The sequence below is a fragment of the Falco punctatus genome (assembly GCF_963210335.1).
Source record: "Falco punctatus genome assembly, chromosome: 6".
Classification (NCBI taxonomy): domain Eukaryota; kingdom Metazoa; phylum Chordata; class Aves; order Falconiformes; family Falconidae; genus Falco; species Falco punctatus.
The window spans coordinates 25,518,051-25,538,903 of NC_137585.1; the positions used below are offsets into that span (position 1 = coordinate 25,518,051).

General features: G+C 42.9%; 1 protein-coding gene across 2 annotated transcripts in view; it reads right to left on the reverse strand.

Annotated features, from left to right (window-relative positions):
* TMTC1 (transmembrane O-mannosyltransferase targeting cadherins 1) overlaps window positions 1–20,853 on the reverse strand; it is a 167,461-nt gene that overhangs the window by 91,006 nt on the left and 55,602 nt on the right. For both annotated transcript variants that reach the window (XM_080393553.1, XM_080393552.1), the window contains exons 6-7: window positions 1,596–1,677; window positions 504–607 (exon numbers count right to left, since the gene is read on the reverse strand). In XM_080393553.1, the coding sequence (XP_080249679.1) occupies window positions 504–607; window positions 1,596–1,677 (186 nt within the window). The remainder of the gene's footprint in view (window positions 1–503; window positions 608–1,595; window positions 1,678–20,853) is intronic.

Here is a 20,853-nt window from a genome sequence, read left to right on the forward strand (position 1 = left end):
TTTTAATTAATCCACAGCATTCCATCCTATGCTTAGCCAGAGCTCTGCAGTATTCTGTGCCACTGGAGTTCTGCCTTCCATCTTCACTGATCAGCCACCAATATTCCACCAAAAAGCATGGTCATCCCATTTTTATACAAACTTCAGCTGAAGCCAAATGCTTGCATCCCATACCTCAGGAGCAGCCAGTTTTAAGGATTAGGCTTCAGTCACTGGACCTTCCAGTCCTTTGCTCAGGAAATTTAACTATGTTCCTTGGGCTTTGCATAAAAATAAGCCCACATTTTTCAGTAAGAAAGCATCTGTAATTTATTCTGTAGGACCCCGAGCATGCTTTGGGGTTCAAATAATGCTGTTTGCTTTCTGTTCTAGACAGAGCAATAAGAAGTAATTAAGTTAACAAAATAAGTCTTCTCATTTGCAATCTGTAAAACATTTTAGTGCAGGTTAAGAATAATGTCAAGGCTACACTTTTGAAATCTGTTTGATTAGCAGCATTGTACCTCGTCAGTAAATACGGTGAGAATGAAGCTGGATTGTCCTGCTCCGAAAACATGGGCATGGATCCTCCCATTATCCAGAGGCGGAAATACAATACGAGAATCACCTTTAAAGAAGAACACTTCAGTTAGCAATGCTCTATTCAGAAGAACTAAGGCCTCCAGCAAATATTTTGTTGTGATTGTTCTCCACGCTGTGCTCTGTTCCTAGAAGTGAGTCAGCCCAGCAGTTTAGGCAAAATTCAATTTTGCCACCCTATGCAGGTGACAAACATGCCAACCCCTCAGCACACAGAGCACTCTACATCGTCGTGTCCCCCCGCTTTCACATGTGCATTACTGACAGCACTCGGCTACCCACTACACAGGCAGCATTTTGAAGGACAAATCCATCATCCTGCTACAGCTCAGACTGCAGACTTTTGCTATTGACCTCTACCTAAATACAGAGGGAAAAAAACATGATGATGTCTTAAAAGCTATTATTGTTCACTCATGCTGGCACAGCTGTAAGGACAAGCTCCATCAGTGTTTCTCATGCTGTGTAATCCTAATCCCTGGAAGGACTCCCGTGGGCTGGCACTCCTCCACCTTTCTGGAAACCACTTGTCAAGGGACAAGCAAGGGGATCTGACTCCTAGAGCAACACAGGGACTTGCACACCCAGTCCACACCTGTGGAGGTGCTTGTTTTCTCCCCTGCAACGTGTCAAGTTCTGCTTGGAGCATGCCAAGCAGCAGGTATTTGCAGGCAGAGCTTTTCTTGTGACTCTTACTAAGCCCTGCACTGAAGCTAACAGCATGCCACTGAAAAGTCAGCCCAGCACCAGAGAGTACTCCTGTGTTTAGGGCAGGAAATACCTGCAGACAATCATGTGGTTGTAAGGGCAACCACTATAAATTAGAAGACAATCTGAACTGAAAACACAGCAATATTCTTGTCTCTGCCTAGCTGAAGTCATCTAGACTACTTTCTAAGACTAACTTTGTATTAAGTTCTACCATCTAAGCTTTCCAAGCCTTTTGGGACACCACCATGCAATGTTCATTTTTGTCACATACACAGAAATACATCATCAAGTCTATTCATACTTACGTAGCTTATCACCAAAGCAGCTCTCTTCAAAAAAGGCCTTGCAGTATACAAGAAATTCTGGTTGTTATTTGCAGTCAGGTAGCTGAAATATAAGGAAACAAATATTTGTTGAAATACTTTTAAACAATAACTCATTTTTCAAACTGGAGAAAAAGCTGTACATGGTTTTAGCCACCCTAGACTAACCTGCAGTAACAATGACATCACTCTTACTCTTCAAAGCTCTTTCCACATGACTTAAGTAAAATATTGAGGCCACCTTCATACAATACACACTACAATACATTGCAGTTTCCCCATCAAAATCTGGGTTTGGTTAGTTGTTTTTTTTAAATCATCAATGAACACCTTAATCCTTAGAAAAGCCCCACGTGTCTCACTAAGATTGCTGTCTTCAGACTCCCAGAAGACTACACCGAGACACATTTTTAAAAGGTCACCCAAACAGAGCAATTCAATTTTAGGCCATGATTAAAATGCAAAAACTCCTTGTTCCCAGCTCTCTGCTGAGCCTCTACAGATGGGAATAACTGTCTAGCAGAACTGAACTTATTTTAAGCTTTTTTTTTTTTTTAAAGCATATTCTGCATGCTTAAGTTGCATTACGAGTCTGCTGACAAGGTGTTATGATAATTAACTGTAGAGAGACAAACACACAGGTGGCTTATTGTTGTTGGAGCGTTCATAAAAATCTTCCTGTTTCTCAATAATTAAACTGTATCTGGAGCCAAAACTACATACTAATTTTAATAGAGTAGAAGCATTTGACAAATTCTAAGGAGCTTTCTTAGTATAACAAACAGTGCCATGCCTATGGCATTAATCCAATGATAATTCAATTTCTATTGGACCTTACAGTGGCTTCATTATTTTAATAAAGTGATGAGAAACAAAAAGAAATACAGAAGAGAGAACAGGGATATTTTAAGCATATAGAAGCTAGAAAACTATTGAAAAATGACAAATAATTTTAAGAAGTTATAAATAGCAAGTAAACAAATTCAGAAGGGAAATGTTTGCAGGTTTCTCTGTGTAACATACAATCAGTATTGGGATACTCTATTTAAATTATTTACAAAAACTGCAGCATGAATCACAACACCTGCACACAAGTTACCTTTCCAAGCATGAAAGCATCAGAAGTTTCTCCCGTGAACATCTAGCATATAAACCACATCTTATTTCCTTTCCAAATTCCTCAAGACAGTCTACCATCTGATTGCTTCCACCTTTCAAGTCATTGAAAAAACAAGATTGCAGCACTTCCTAATGCTGCCAAGAGTCTTTAATATCTGGCTTTTTGTTCAAATTTTCTATAGTAGGAAGTTTGCAAGCCTGGTCACCATGGCAAGATGCAGACAAAAGCACCAGGGGCAAAGCCAGCAAGAAACAGGCAGCATTTAACAAGAATAAAGAAGTACATCTGGGTGTTCTCTATAAAATAACTGCTCTTCAGAAAACTTTCCCTAAGTGTCGTGCCTAAAACTCAGGAACCAAACCATACATTGTAAAGCAAGCCAGATGACTTTCTGTCTTTGGTGTCTACTTATTTACAAATGTTGACATTTAAGCACCAAATCTGACTTAAATGTCAGACTAGTCTTCGAGGGCTGAATTCCGCAAAGTGTAAAGTTTTTTGAGCTCCCACTGATTTTAATCAGGCTTCAGCAAGTACAAGTGAGATGAAACTAAGCCTTCAGCTTTCTCTCTCCATGAAAGGTCAGGTTGGCCTTCAAGTGTTCACCATGGCCCTGCTCCAAAGCCCACTGGAGCCAAAGGGAAAGACTCTCGGTGACTTTAATAGCATTTGGATCAAACCCCGGTCTTTTGTTCCCTACTGGAACCTTACATGAAACTCAACCCCCTCGTGATTTGCAGCAGGAACAGAAGTTTTGGGTTACATTTTGTTTATATTTTTATGGGTGGAGGGAGGACAGCCCTCTATTAATCATGCTGCCCGATTCTTTTCAAGAACCTGCTTTCACTCGCTTGTAGTTTTAACTAACTGCAACACTTTGGACAGAAATTTTCCATTACAAATATTTGCTTTAGGTGGAATTATCCTGGGAAAAGATCAGCCAGCACAGTTCAGCTTTTTCTCCAAAACTACAATTAGAGACAGAGAAGCACTGTTATCGTTCTCAAGAAGTCTGCCAACTTCATCCTTGAGAAACTACATCACCTCACATCAGTGACCTAAAACTCGTGAGGCAGCCACCATCTCCGGGCCACAGGTTTGCCATCCTCCATGACAGCCACCCGTGGCTGGGCAAGCTACAAGCTCGGGGGGCAGCACCTGTGGGACAGTGGGGACATGCCGACTCCACTGCTTTGCCACCCTCAGCAGGGATCTGGCTTTTAACAGCTCAAGTTCACATTGAAGATGTTCTAGCTGGAACAACTGCTAGGGACAGCAGGCTGTTCGTGAAGGTAGCCCTTCAGCAAGAAAGTTAAACTTCATTTTAGGCTGCTGAGGCTCAGGAAAGTGTTTCTGTGCTTCAGGGCCTTGCAAACAATGATCTAGAACTGGAGACCACCACAGAGCCTAGAAGAACCCCTCATTATTACCAGCTCTCTGCTCTCTCTCAAGCCTGGCCCGAGGAGAAAATTAAAGCCAGAAAATAAATGTAAATGGAAGGCAATAGCTGCTCTTCCACCCTTGGCAGTACAGTGCAGGAATGCTTACTCTTTAAAACATCTTGATTTTGACTTTTTTTTTGTCTGCCTACGAGTAACTAAAATCTCACACCTTCCTTGCAGCAAGCATAACACTACGCAAGCTACCAAGCACAGTTTCAAGGTGTGAGTTTATCTGCAAGAGGAAGTTAATTTGAAATGCTCCACCGAATTGCAGGGTAGCCATGGTCACTGCAAAGCAGGCCTTCTGAAAGAATTTCAGAAAATCCTGACAGGCCCCTCACAGTTTATGTTGCTGAGCAGTAAAATCTCCAAGAATAAAAAAGAAAGCCCTCCACCGACACCAACTGCAAATCACCCTGTGCTAGAGAGCAAACGGGCAGCAAGCAAGAAGGAACCAGAATGAAAGTAATGGGTAACTGGGAATGGGTGAAGCAAGAGCTCAGGAGAGCCCTGAGCCTTCTGATCCTTCCCCTCCAAACGGTTTTGCTACTTTGCAGCTTAAGTTAAGAAATGGGTTTTTTCCGTGGTAGTTCAATTAAGAAGCAAAGCTTTTCTGTTATGAGAGAGCTACTGTCCTGAAGCCTATCTGGAAACCCACAAAAGATAGCATGGTTCATTGCTTGGTAATCCAGCTGTCTGCCCATCAGGTAAACCTGTGGGAGTGGCACAAACATATGGGTTATGCTCAGTGCATCAAAGCTTTATGAGAACCATTTTCCACAGGACCCTACTGAGGCCATTACTTGTTTCAGGGAAGGTAACTAGTAACACATCTCACGTCTGGTGCATGCAAAGAACAATACATAGTTTATGTATTAAAATCAAACAAACTGCAAATGGGACCTGGATGAGGAGTTTTGCTAAATGTCAGTGACACACAGCATGTAAATTGTAGTAGCCTTCCCCATGTAAAATTGCAGCTTGCAAACACATCTAAAGTTACCTTGAACTTCAGGCAACCTGATCAGCCAAAGCTCGCTGTTTTGTGTTTAACTAGGACAACTAAAAAAATTACTATTACAATAGTTTAGCCCGTTTTAAACAGCTGCCTTGCATAAAGTCATTTACAGGTCAGATTTCCATGCATTTGCCAACCTCACCAGGCTGCCAAACATCCCACTGTTCATAGGATCCACTCCCTATTACCTGCTCCACCACGATCAGCATAATGTGGCTTCCCATGCCAAAATACACACACCTGTTCATTTCTGCATGAAAGCAGGCACAGGATACATGTAGGAAAACTGTACTGATGGTAGTTCCATGCACCAAAATGCTACTCCAGAATGGGCAAACATTTCAAGGTGTAGGTCTCCCAGATTTTCATAATGAAGTGATAAAATGAGAGGAGGAAATCCAGATCGCCAGGTTTGCTAAACAAGTGTGAAAGGAGCCCACTTGGGCAGCTTCGCGCGAGCTTTCCTACAAAGCAAACCAGCATGTAATTGCGTACTTGCTATCTTTTAAAAGCCTTTCAGGAATACTCCCTGAAGCAACCAGAATCACAACAAACAATAAATCCAAGAAATGCTTAATAATGCAGGGACTTCTCTCACACAGTTCGAGCAGAGGCCAAGACAGATATTTGGCAGCTCCGGCTTCCTGAAAAGCACGGCTCATCCTGAAATCAATTACATCATCAGGGAACTCAGAGGTTTTATAATTGAAGACAGCAGGGTAGGTGGCCTAGTAAAACTCAATACTGTGCAGTTTACAGGAATGTAAACTTTGCTGGTACCAGATGGACTCTGTGTTAATCAAAACAAACTTCTCTAAGAAGCAGGCAGCTTTTTTAATTTGCCTGTACCATTGGAGGCATCTAGAGTTTAGAGAAAGGAGCAGGGCAGCTCCTTAGCTGCCACTCACTGCCACGGCTGCGTGAGCTATCGCGCAGACCAGTACTGGCAACACATTTAACCCACACGCTGCAGCCGACTCAGCTTTAGTATAAAACATGAACTTGCTCTTCTGTTCTCTTTGAAGGCTTTCTCAAGGGAAGCAAACAAACAATTCAGATGTGTGATGAATGGTTCCCCATCAGGGACATCTAAAAGACCAAGATAACTATGAAGTAGAACAAGCTTTGGTCTTTTGAGAGCTTGTTTTGGCCACTGTGAGATCATTGCTTCCATTTACACTCTTCTCAGGAAACATCCGACTCCCAGCAACCACCAGAGTTTTGAACAAGCACTTTCAAAACCCTAATACTGAAGAAAGACATTAGAAGGATGAGTATGAAAGCAAGGCTGTTAACTTATTCTTAATTATTGATAACACTAAGACACCTCTAATCAAGACATTTTTAAACTTAGAAGGAGCTATTTTAGGCAAATGTCAAAGCTTCAGGTCACTGATAGATGCACACCTAATTCCAAACCAGTTTGACAGATTCCCCTGTTGAGAATGTGCAAGTTTTACAGGAGCCATATTTTGTCTATAGAGATCACCTTACCTTTTCTACTTGAAGATGACTTCTGCATAGTCTGTGCAGCCAGCTAGATCTTAAATTGGAGAAGTATCTTTTCAGCCTAGCTCAACCTGTGTTCCTCCTTGAGGACAACAACCATAGGCAAGTATATGTGATACCCCAGGGAGAAAACAGGAATGAAAATCCATCGTGGAATAAAAAAAATTGATTAAAAAAAAGGAAAAAACAATATATTCCAGACATATCTGGATTTTTAACTTGCTTAAAATACCTGTCAGTGCAAGGAAATAAAATACCAGTCATAGCTACAAGTTTTGCAAGGGAGAAGAAAAAAAAGTCCTCCTGCTTCCTTCTTTATAAGCCATCTTGACATTCCCCACAGCATGTGTGTGGCGTCCTTGCTCTTTATCTCCCCGGAGAGCCTTAAACCCCAGCCACCACTACCCACGCAGACCCAGATGCATAAACACACACAAACAGAAGCAGTTTTACAGACTCTTTAGGGGGCCATGGAGCGATTTTATGAAAGTCACAATAGTTTTAACTCATTCACACTGATAATGTCACATGCTCTTTGTGTACATTTTCAGTTGTGACCACATTTGGAGTTTTTACTGTCTGTCGGATTTTCAGGGAAAGCAAGGCATAACTGTCTTGTCATACATAGCAGAGGAGATTCCACTTCTGGCTTTTCCTTATTCTTTTAGGCAAAACATACCTCATTCTGTGTGGGATGAAAGTAGAGGAAGAAAACTGGGAGTAACAGGGAAAGGAGAAGAGAGGCACAGTAAGGGATCAGAAATAGAAAGAAAAAAAAGGAAAGCAGCAAAATGCATGTAACAGATCAAAGATGTGACCAGGAAGATGAAAAGGGGCGTCCCTTCATACCAGACATTCCACTGACTGACGGACAGGGAGACAAGGTTGAGCAGGGCTAACAGGAAAAATAAGACCTCATCAAAGCACAGCCACCATCCAGCAGATCTCAGGAAACCAAAGCACCATGCCTGCAATTTAAAGCTTCCATCGATTTCAGCCATTTTATTTCCTCTGCATCACGCACACCTGAGGCATTGAAATCCACACTTAGGCTCCTTATTCCCTGACCTAGCCCCATTAAGGGATAGTATTTCAAGGAAAAGCATTATAAGCAGCACTGATAGCAGCTTTAGCTGCTCCACACATTCAACTACAAACCCCTATTTTCAGCTGCTTGTTCTTTTGACAAGTTATATACATTCATGCTGGAAGTTTTCCCTTCCAGGATCTTGTGTCAAGCTGAAATAATTTTCTTCCTTAAAAGTATCAGGTAAATCAGTTAGGCTGTTTCTGAAAAAGCAATTAGAGATATTTGCCCATATCAACAAAGTCATGCAAGCAGTTTATTAGGAAAACTTCAGTGGTTCTGTACTTTGGAGCATGGATTTGAATTGTGTAGAGGGATTACAGAGATGCTCCTGTTGTTGCTTTCAGTGACAACTGACTCCACTTCTGGGCACATGACAAGCCACCAGGAAAAAAGATCTCCATTTGCAATGTCACTAGAGATTTGTATCAATTCCCCAGGGCCTCCAGCCCTACCAAGCACCATCTAGCAGAAGCCTGCAGGAACAGCATCAGACTCTCCTTGCATTGCTCCTGCAAAACCATTGAGAGAGGAGACTCTCTCCTGCAATGCCTGTATCCAACCTGGAAGGGACCATTTGCTTGGACTACAGAGGGCTGAAAATTGTGTCTCAAGAAGAGGCTATATGAGTATGTGTTACAAGGAAGAGAGGGGCTAAAGGAGAAAGGAAGGTAGGCACAAAGAGGAAAGGGATGGGAACAAAGAGGAGCCAAGAAGGAAAGAAAGATGGAGATAATGGAGATATTCCAGCCCCTGCTGCTGTCAGAGATCCAGCAGCAGTATGCAAGAAATCTGCTGCCACTGGAGCTGCATTCACTTGTGTCCCCAGTGAGCACTCGGGAGCTGGACTGTGGCACCAGAGGCAGGAAAGAGACCACCTTCCCCAGAGCAGCTCCACTTCTGAAAGCAGCTGTGCTTCTGACGAATCAATCCAGCATGAGCAGATGGACCCAAAACCACAGAGGACAGCCAGGACTCCTACAGACCGAATGCTGCCTTCATGTCTCTGCACAGAAAACAGCTGGCAGCTCTTGAATCAGATTTCCCCAAAACACAGCGCAGCGTCCACAGGCCACACTCGCTCCGCAGGGCCAGGCTTGGTGAAGGGGCTGCTTGCAGACCCACTGTGCCCAAGCAGGGAGTCTGCAAGGTATCTAAAACATGCTCCCTAATCACAAAAAAACTAGCTTACTTGCCAGCTTTTATGTGAAGACGGGAGGAGGTTATCCTCCACTCATGAACAAGGCTCCATTATTGTGAGTGGAAATTATGGAGGTGTCTCTGGGAATCAAGTGTCCTAGTAAAAATTTAGAAACAAGCCACAAAAGATGTGGAGACCTGCTGTCCTGCCAGTAAATGCACTAGTCCAACTAGCCTGCTAATTTACAGAGGGAACCATGGTGGCTTTAAAATTATATATATGCAATTAGGAAATTAAGGCTCTAACTTTTTGCTGTTGTCTTTGCCTAGGACCCCAGTAGGCAAACTTAAAAAATAAAATAAAATAGAGAAATTTTAAAGTTTACAACAGGACAGAAGAGGAGGAATAAATCCATTCTGTCAGTAAAATATGGCAGAGAAAGCACAGAAATCAGTCTCTCTGAGACTCAGTCTCTCTCTGGTGAGCCTCCTGCGCTCTGCACAGGGGAGGAAAGATACACACCTCAAAACAGGATATAAAGACATACCATTGCTAGCAACACCAAACTATCCTGGATTCAAATACAGTGCCAAAAAAGATTATACAAGGAAGTGGGGGCGGGGGGGGTGAAGGGGACGGACCACAACAAAAAGAACAGGACAAAACAGAAGCCATCACATTCAGGCAGTCTGCCTGCTTCTTATGGACAAACGCATGGCGCCATGCAGGCACCCAGCCCCCAGAAAATGCCGTGAGGACTCAGCAAGGAGCACAGTCCAGCTGTAAATACACCCAGCAAAGGCAAGCACCCAGCCCCACAGCAGGGATGCGTGTGCTCACCCCTACACAGCCATCAGGGTATGCCAGGAGCACCAAAGAACTCCACTGGAGAAAAGGCCCATCACCTCCTTCCTCCTCCATGTATCAGCCCTACAAAAAGTGATGGGCACTGATAAGAAGCATGGGGGTAGATAAGGGTCAGCTGGTCACAATGCCAGCTCCTGAAACAACTTTTTAAGGAATTTTAAAAACTTAAGAAAGCAACCTTCTACAGCTCAGCCTGCTCTCCCTCAGGACAAATCCTCAGTTGTGGGGTTTTTTCTTAAATATGTTTACTGAACTGAGCTATATTTTTAAAGTCATCATTTGGTGACCCAAAAAGAAACTTTCTGCAATGCTTGGAGACACACATAATGTTTTGTGAGCATTTCTGGTAAATCAAGTGAAAGTGGTAAGTGAAAGTCTGGTTTCAGAAGGAAATGTGGACACAATTTGCAAAGAAATGAGGGGAGAAAATGAGCACGTGAAACCCTCTGTAAAGGTAGTCTGAAGACTATTGCTTTATTTCAAAACATATTTTTTTTTTAATTCTTCCATAATTTAACTGTAATTTGAATCTACTTGTCAAATTCAATTTAAATTCACATTTTTCATTTCATTGGTAAGGGGGGGAAATCATGCATCCACAGTTTGAATCTTTGACTTTGAGATAACAGGATGAAAAGAGAAGCAGTTACCACACCACTATAATGGGGTAGGGGGACTGTGGACCTTCAGGGCAGTAAAACAGAGCATGTATGGGGAGTTCACCATCACTAACATCCAAGAACCAGTTTATGGACATCTAGAAACAAACAGCAAGTGATAATGAGAAAATAAGTGAAAACAAGTGATAGGGAAAATTCGGGGAGGGGTGGGGGGCACATTCATGAATTTGCTAATCTTCCCTCCTCCTCCTCTCCTGGCTGCCTCTGCCTTTTGACAGCAACGTCTAAGAGCTGGGACTGGGTGAAAGGACCATGTTAGCACAGACTTTATGGAAGTAGGAGAGAGCATGGAGTGCAAAAGAGCTAGTGTATGAGGCACTACTGCAATAGCAACAGTTTCTTTATCGAGGTGTTAATGAAGATGGGAAAGCTTGCGTGGATTCTCCTGAAGATGCCCTCTAAATTAAAAGAGTTTAGAACCTATTCATTTACACTGAAAATCTTCCCAAATTCACACAATGGAAAGGAAAGGGATGGCCCTTGTTTGGATCTAGACCTTCTGTTAAAAGCCACCAGTAGCAGAGATACTAAATTCAGCTGTGCTGTCCTCAAACTGAAGCCTGGCCCATTTTCCACAAACTTTTCCTTCAAAATGAAACCCATGCATCAGCTACTTTAGAAACAGTTTACTGGATGTCAAGACTAAATACTTCAGGAAGAAGGTATTTCCTTTCCGGAAAATTCTTAATCTGACATTTGATCTATCATGTCCCTTTGCTTCTGTCAGATTGAATAAAGCAATCTGTAAATATGTCACAGCCATCTCTAAACACAAAATAAATGGTAAAAAAAAAAACAAAACACCTTCCCCATTCTTTTCTTGTTAGGAAACTGTCTGTTATTTTTAATTTAAATTTAAAAATAGCTTGTTCTTTTTAAATATGAATGACACGAGTCTGTTAGCAATAGCGAAGAAGCAAAATAACATTCTTCAGAGCTGGTGTTCTTTCAGAGAAACTTTTTGATGTTTGCAATCAAATGCAACTCAATGCCAAAGTTATACTGCAACACAGAAAGAATCTGAAAGAAAACAATTCAAAAATTGGAAGCAAATTACTTCTTTTGTCAGCAGCCCTGTGAGTAAATTGTGCCTGTGCTGTTACTGTTGGCATGAAATACCAAACACTGCGCTTCCAATAACTTTTCTCTCGGTCATTTTTCCACACAACCATCTACACACAAATCCTTAAATTCTTCAAATTAAAAATGGACCAGTTCTTTCATCACAGGCACTCATGATTCGGTTATGATATGTTCATCTGTGAAAAATAAAAATTAAAATCCGCAATAGCCATTAAAGATTAGTGGCTTACTTTAAATGGATTTCCTCTGCAAAGCTATTCTTTTATATCTCATCTAAACAGATAATAAATGGTAAAAGCCAAAAGCATATCAGTAAAAGAATAACTCTATAACTTGGCAGAATTAGAAAAAATAATTACATTTTATCCTATTTTGACCACAGATCAGTCTCATCTACTGCCAGAAAAATAAGACCACAAATGTTCCAGTCTTCTTTAAGTTACTAAGATTTTTGCTTTGAACTGCACTGGCAACTTCCAAAAATAATCAGTAGCAAGAAAACGACATCATTTTGTAGTCTCCATTTCCATAGAAGTGGGCTTAAATTCTGATATTTACAAGCCTGGCAAGTATGAAAGACCCTGCACAGTTGCTCACAGGAAAGCTTATGGGATGTTGCACTTAGCCAAAAATCCAAGCAGCTTCTGCCTCAGGGATTTTGCAACAGCCTGTAACGTACCAATCACATCAAAATTTTACAGGATGGGACTGGAGCTGACACTGAGTGACCAAACCTTCCCACCTAACAGATAGCCTCTCTTCCCCAGACACCCCATGCCAGAAGGCACATCACCCGCTTGGCCTGAGGGGAACCCACGAAAACCAGTTTTTTCAAGGCTTTGTCACCCTCCAATGTAGCCATGGTCTGGGTTGTTCTGGCAGACCACAGCCAAGATCCCTTTAACAAGGTCATCTCGCAACAAAGGTCCTTTCCAAAGCCCAGCTGCAATGCAGCTCCACACTGCCAAAGGGACCCCCCCTCCGGCACCATGTGGGGCATCCTCCAGCATCACACCTGTCCCACAAGCCAGCCAAAAGGAGGGTGTGAGGGTGTGGGCAGACAGGCCATGGGACAGACAGACCCTGGTGTGCAAGGAGAAGAGCCACGCCTTGTGGGAAAGGTTGCATGTCGCTTGTCTAGACTCCAAACACTGATGGGATCTCATCAAAAAATGATACAGATGTCTAGAGAAGAGGGCACAGGTGACAGAGGAGGGTAAAGGTGAGAAGCAGTATCTGAGCTCCCACAAACACATCTGCTCATTCTTAAGGGGCAGTGGTGGCTCTTGCAGGACCACTACTGCACAGGTGCATGGACACAGCCAGCGGCTTGGCCTCAAAGGCCACCAGAAGAGTCACTATGGAGGAACACCAGCACAGCCTCTGCTCTGCAGCATGGTAGCAGTCCCACTGCAGCTAAAGCAGGAGAACTGATTCTCCTGAATTTACTTGTAAAGAAGTGCCAGGACAAGCAACGCTGCAACAAAACTGATCTAAAAACTCTTGCATAGATGTGCTCACAGGAAACAGGTATGTTCATTAAACTGACTTTTTTTCTTTTCTTGTTCCCCTTTAACATTTGCACTGCATGTTTGATCCTATTATTAAACACAATAAATAGCCCCTTGTTGAATAATTAAGAAGAAAGTACCAGCCAGTGTGGGTAGTATTGCCAACCAAGAATGAAGACAGAATGATGCTGTTATTTCTGTATTTGAGTTATTGATTAAATGTAACATCCATAAAGCAGCAATCAGAATTGCTATTCTGCAAACATTCCCAGAGAAATAAAGGTTTGTTCCAAGTGCCAATCATATATACTTCTGTGGTTAGAATGCAATTAAACTACTAAAGCATTCAATATACCCACAAGCCAAACAAAAACAAATCACAGAAACCTGAACTGTGGAGCAAAAACAAAGGAAAGATTTTTAAAACATAATTAAAAAATCAGAAGTGTCAATACAGCTGTTGTTTGTAAGCCATTGTAAAAACTTTCAGGTTATATGTATATGTATTATTTATACACAGACAAAAGGGTCTTTTTCCAAAATATGTCTCAGTAGGAAAAATCTTGTGAAACAGTAACACACTACTTATTCCAGAAAACTGTGTTTCTTTTTTACTTCCTGGTTTACTTTTCAAGTTTTCTTAAGCAGTGAAATGGATGGGAAGAAAAACATTCTTGAATTAACTATGTAAAACTCTTGCCCTCCGATCCTGAAGAAAGAAAGTTATTTTGAGAAAAATAAGAGAGTAAGAATAATACCAAACAAATGTCCTGAATCAACAGTCTCAGTTTGATGCCTGAGACCAATACAGAGAGCAACGTCCTCACCAAAGGCTGTCATACTCACTGACAGCAAAGAGCCAGAGCCCATGCCAGGGGGACACCGGAGACCCTCCAGTGAGATCCTGCAGCCCAAGCAAGCAAGCAGCAAGCCCTGCGCACTCCCATCTCCCACGGAGGGACGAGACCAGGTGTTTTGGAAGAGTTTTGGAAGGCACACACCTTCACTGGGAGCGTAAGCTTTCAAATCACACTTAGCTTGTGGATCCTGCATGGGTAAGAAAGGAGCAATCTCCAAACCAGCAGCAGTTTCTACTAGATTTGGTCACCACGCTCCCCTCCTGTGGTGGTTAGCACAGGAGGCACCTACGCTATGGGCACCAACCAGCCTTGGCTCAGAGCCTCTCCTCTTTGCAGTGAGTCTCTAACCTGCCCTGCTCAGAGCAGGGGGTTACTGCAGTGTTTTCCGAGGAGCAGAGAAGCGGTGGAATGGAGTGTACCTGAGTGGTTGCTGCTTGTCAAAGCTTCCTCCAGAGAGCACAAGCTCACCCAAGCACACTTTATTTGAGCAAAGCTGTTTTGTCTGCTTCAGTTTTGTTTCCTTGAATTGATAGCTCAGGGATATGACGGAGAAGAAAAGGGCGCTTTTCACAAGGGCCAGAAAGAAACAGATTCTACAAGATGGATGGAGCAAACCAAGGCAGTGCTGATGAACATGCTGTGCTTCGGGCAACTTACTTTAAAAAAAAACAACTCACATTACAAAAATCACTACAAATCATCTGCATGAGATTAAAGTCTTGACCAAACCATACATGCTGCGTTACCCTATAGGCTGCTTGCCTCAGGTAAAAAGAAAAATTTGGCCCAGTTGACTGGTACTATTACAGAGCAACAACCCACTGCTCCTTTTTTTGTTTGTTGGGGTTTTTTACGCTCTAATGAGCTTGTTTTAGTGCCCTGAGCAGATCCAGGAGTCTATCCCTTTGCAAACAGCCACCTGACAGCACACCAGAGCAGCTGTCTCCAGAATTAGGACAGAGACATTGAAACACAGAGGCACATTGATCCAATCGATCTCTCAGAGAGCCGAGAAGCACAGGGTCCTTGGAGACCTTTATTTTTTCAATGGGCAATGAAAGGGCCTGGCAGTAAACTGGAGAGAGCCAGTTTTATAAGGTAGGAGGGAAATGATTATAGAACTGTAGCAGTTCAGGGATCTTCCAGCTGGTTTAAATGATTTGGCTTCCTTACGAACATAATGAAAGTGGGGGGCGGGGGGGGCGCGCGGGGCGGGGAACAACTTCTGAAGGTCAGCCACAAGTGCTATAGCTACCACGTGAAGCAGAGTCCTCAATTTATTCTCAAACATTTAATGTAGAGATGGGGACAGGGGGAGTAATTCGGAGGGGACAACGGAGGTTAGTGCCTCCGTATGCAAATATGGATTAAGGAAGCAGACCATCTCCGGCAGTATCTTGCACAAATGAGGAAAATCAAGAGAGGCACCAGAGAGCAACACCATCTACACCAAGCTCCACTGACTACAGCAGGCAGGCGCTCAGGTGAGGTGTAAATTCAGATTTCCTGGGAAGTGCTGAACTGACCTCACTCTGCCATAGCTCACAACGTGGCTTTTGCTGCTGGGTGAAATACCACTTCCTGAAAGGAACAGGGGCTGATTCTTTGCCTCCTTCATTTAGTTTTGCCTTTTTATTACACAGGCTTAACTATTATATATGCCATATTGATAGCTTCGCAGGGAAGCAGTAACATTTCTAAAATGCTCAGAGCGGAAGGGAGCATTCATTTCAGTTGAAACCTTTTGGTTATTTCAACTCAGATTTGCAAATACCTTTGCCATCCCCACACTACACGTTTGTAAGCTCCACGAGAAAAATACACACCGTTGCATCGACCAGCCTTCAGCAGTACAGGCTGGTGGGGACAAGGAGCAGCACCTTAATAGTCTCCTCTTTCTATCCCATCCCTGGGAAACATGTGTGACTGTTACTGAACGTAAATCTTTTTTAAAGTTTCTTATTTAGAAAATGTCCAAAACAGAAACAAAACATGCTGTTCATTGAGAAATGCCTTTTTTTTTTTTTTTTTTTTTACTTTTTTTTAGTGTTTGGGGGTGGGTTTTTGTTTTTGTTTGCAGACTGTTAGCTTTAATAATAAAAGAGTTCAGTTTAAGCAGAACTTTTTAGGATGTCCAGGGTATTTTTTCATCAAGACAAACCTAATAAATTAATTTTCACACTGCTGGGAGTCAACAGGAGCTCATTCTTGTTCCCTCCTTCCTCCAAGGTCAAGAGACTGTACTCTGATTTGGTTCCTTGTTGGCACAGGCTGCACACTGACTTTGGAAGCTCCTGTGCTGGCTGGAGCGCTGCAAACCCCGAGGCTGCCCCCACTGCCTCCTTGTCTGCTGGGGTAGGGGTGAGCAGGCTGGCTGCGGCAGAGGCTGCCTCCAGCACACATTACAGCACCGCTGGCTGCACGGAGGCTCTCCATGCCCTTCACCAATGTATCTCCAAGGCACAGAAGCAAGGCTTATAGCTGACTGTGTGGTTTTGACCTGATGCAAACATAGGTGTGAGTGGAAGCATTTCAAACACATAACTGGGATCCTGTGTATGCCTCTCCAGTAACATCTTCAGAATAAGGACTGTATTACACTAGATCACACTTCTTGCCTCAGCCAACCATCCCCCAATTGCACACAAGCTCACTTTAAAACTCAAAGGTGCCAGATACCTAATTTATTTAAATTTCTTTTTCTCTCTTACTGATCTGTCTCACTGACTCTGGAAGGCCGCATCCGATATAAATAATATCAGCATCTACCAAGTAATGGAAAAGAGAGACAAAACCCTACAGACTCCATCCCACTTTCACTTCTGTCAACAGCCACCTCTTGCTGATTTCACAGCGGGAATCATAACTTCTTTCTACTTCTGTATTATTATTTTTTTAAAACAACTTTTGGTAGAAAGCCAGCACTTGATGAAGAATGAGACAATCCCACTGGGTGCTATTCATCCGTGTCCTGCCAGTGTTCCTGGTGCTAACTGACCCACCGCTCGGGATTTACAACACTTATGCGAGCACATCACTGCTCAGGATCATCACCACCCAGTAGGGCATGCTCCCTCTCCTGCCCTCTTTGCTCTGCCCTGGTAACTATCATCGGGACAGCATGCATCAGGAATCTGACAGATCAGTCTACTCTCCTGAAACAAAGCACTTCAAGCCGCATATTAAAATCCTGGTGAAAGCTGCTGGAAAGCCCTGCAAGAAGAGCAGCAGCAGAGGGGGTATTCAGAAAGACAAAATTCTGCCTGGGAAACAAGCCTCCCTGTGTGCTGTTTCTGATCAGCAGTGAAAGGGAAGGGGTGATGCAGAGCCATCCTTCCCTCCGAGTCACCCTCTGGGGACCCTCTTTCTCTCCATCAGCTAGAGAGGAAGCTCACCTCCCTTGGACTCGGCTCCCCCAAAACCCACACTGTCCAAATGCAGCTCAGGCTCTGACAAAAATAATTCGAGCTACTGACAGAAAAAAAAAAATCACCTTTTGGGTCTGTATTTCTTGTGCACAAGATACTTTCACCCTCTTGGCAACCCTGCCTTTGAGTTCCCAGCAACTGATGCCAGCTTTGATGGAAAAATATGCTCAAAAAGCACGGGCTAGCTTTTCCTTTGCTATTCTGTGGGTCAATCAAAGAGACAGATTCATAAATGGAAAAGCTTCTGTCATCTCACAATAGCAGTACACAGACAGACTGCCTCTTGACAGGAAAAAAAATAAGACTACTACAAATAACGTTGGTATGGTAACACATGCATAAAATCAGTAATGAGAAGGCCAGAGGAGAGCTTATCCAGAGCCCCAAGTGCCAGCCAGTCTTACAGCACTTTGGCAGAGGCAACTCTGGAAAAAACAAGATGAAGATATTTGCTTTATAGCTTGCAGATTGTCTGTGTCAATGCAATCATACCTCAGCCGTCTTTTTCAGCCAAAACTCAGAGGCCAAACAGTTCCCAAGATGCTAAACTCGGACAGGCTCTTTGGGACCACACAGCTTGGGTCTGAGAGGGGAGCCCCTGGCTGCCCCACGGCCGCCAGATCTCAGCAGCCAGTCCGTCTCTCAATGATCATTGCCGAGCTGAGCATGATCTGCACTGCTGGGATTCTCCTCAGAGAGACAAATTCTGATTAACATCACCTATGTTTCTTTGTATGTAAGCAAGCTGCTCACCCCACAGTCCACTACAGGACCTATCAGATGGCTGTCCAGGAATGTATAGCCCATGATCATACCTCCCATCAGGAGTTTCAAGGACCTTCCCTCCAGAACGGCAGAGTGGATTAAACAGGACAAGCCACAGCAATGCCTAGCACAGAAAAAACTGCATCACCACCACTGGAAATTAAATGGGAGGATATAAGACACTAATTTTATTGTGCTCTCAAAAAAGGAGCTAAGTGAGTGTGCTTGGTACAACACATCCTCATCAGCAAGTAAACATATTGTTACAAAAGCAGCTTTCCATCCCTGCTTTACGCAGAAGTACCAGTTATCTAGCCTTCCAGATGTCCTCAAGCTGCTTCATGGCCACTTTTCAGAGCAAGCAGGTGGAAAATGTAGAACTGTTCCCCAAATGAAGCTAACTGGTTTACAGGAACTCCAGATGTGACTCCTAACATTCCTAACACTGATTACCTTAAGCACATTTTGCAAACAGTCACCAAGTTTAAGTCAACCATGCAAAAAAATCCCCAAACACCCAAACCAACACCCTTATCAAAACGACAGCTTTAAAAAAGGGGGAAAATGCCAAATAAAAAAAAAAAAACCCGACACCTAACCAACCAGTGTTTCCTTCAGTACTTCTCTGTCAATGCTGTTACAGGGAATGTGCAAGACTGTTTCACAGCTCTGCAACATCCGCAGCATCTCCTGCATGCATACCCATCCCACAGTAGCTCAATGCTGCTGGGGCATTGCAGGAGCCCAGGCTGCCAGAGACTCTGGGACACCACAACAGCCTCTCAGTAATGCATTGCAAACACTGTTCTTATGTTTGGCTTTAACACTGAGAAGTGGGTGACCATTTCACCAGTTTTGTCCCATTGCCGATTTATGACTCAGCGCTGCAGTAACAGCCTGAAACGGAGACCTGCTTCAAAGCATTAATATCAGAGACTGAGAAAGAGGGCTGGTACAGCCAGACAGCCCTGGCATAGTTCATGTGGCTACATTCAGGATCTTCACGCCACTGTGGACTGACAGCAATCCAGAGGGTTTTGTGGTTTCCATTCCTTTGACTAGTTAGAAAAGGATGCGCTCCATTTTTTTTTAAGACAACAGCTGACACATTTCAGAGTTTCCTTTTTGTTCTATCATGAGAACAGAGAAGCAAAGAAAGGGTAAGGTTGTATAAGGAAATACTGGTTTGGAGATAAACCAGTGCAAAATAAGCATTGTTCTTACGATTTCAACAGGGATGACTCCCAACTCCAGGAGGAAAGATGCTTCATTTAATAAAAAATAGGCTGTTATGAGACAAGAGCTTCAGATTACAGGAGTTAAAGAAAAGCAATTTTTTAAATCCCATTAACTTTTTTTTTACCTGTCTGTTTCTAACCCTAAAAACCTGATACATTTTTTTTTTCCCTAGACACTAAGGCATGCTCTTTTCTCCTGGAGACTGAACCACTGCCAAAACCACACTGCTATCCAAGGGTCTTAACACGCTTTGCAAAAGCATTAATTATAAACTCACACAGCAAGAAGAAGGGAGTAAGGCTGGATCATTTGTTTCACTGCAAGGAAAACACCACCACCACCAAAAAAAAAAAAGACAACATATCAACCATCTCAAAGAAAACACGCCACAAAGGACAGCAGTGAGGTGATGCTTGGAGGGTGGAAAGGTGGGAGAGAAAGAGTAAACCCCCAAATTTTCTCTCTTGGCAGTGCTGTTATTTGACTGTGCTTCTATATAATATTAGATTGGTTGAGATCAAAAATGAAGATTTAAGAGCCAGTTTTATTAATCCTGGCCCTCCTCTGCTTTCTCACCACACCTACACAATTGCTGCATCCAAATACACCACCCGCACCATCCAAAACAAAGCAGTTGCCAATTATTGTATCTCATTATAGAGATGCCTCATCTGTACTTCTTTCAAGATTTATCACAGAGTCATTATTTCTCTCTGCAGCATGATTTCCCACTCAAGTGTGGGGAAAATGAAGGTAATAGCTATTTAAACGCAATTTGCAACACGGTCTGTATGTATTCATTTCTTACTGTCTTCTGGGAATATTTTCCTACATCAGGTACCTAAATCCATAAATATACATCCATTTGATTAACAAATTTGTGGACGAAAGAAAAGTAGAACTAAAGCAACAATTTAATTTCTATTGTATTACATATTTATTACTTTATAATACATAAACACCATTCCATCAAAGAGAACTAAGGTTAGGAATGCCACTAATATATCCTTGCCACCACAGCAGGGCTAGAAAGTAAAATAAAGGGGACTCATTCACACCAGACATCATAAGCTGGTTTTGTAATTGTTATTTCCCTTAAAAATAACAAGAAGCGGTCTCTCAGGGAGCGATGACTGATGGGTAGTTTCGCAGACAGAAAGAACAACCTGAAAAGCTGCGAATTCAGCAGCAAAATGGGAATGGTTTCCCAAAGGCTTCCCAAAGGTCAAGGGACATCGCAATTCACCACACTTTGCGGCACGTCTCTGTCCGAAAGGCCGGCACGTGTCCTGAGCAGAGATCCTCTCCGTTTGAGCCACCCAGAGCTAGGAAGCACGGGGGGAGGAGAGGGGAGCAAAACAGAGCAAACAGGGGAGCAGAGCTGTTTAAGCTCTGTTTCTTAACATAAATAGCTCCATATAAAAGATTTTACTGAACCAGAAAAATAGAAAACTAAAAAGGAAATCTGAAACCCCTCATGCTCATACATT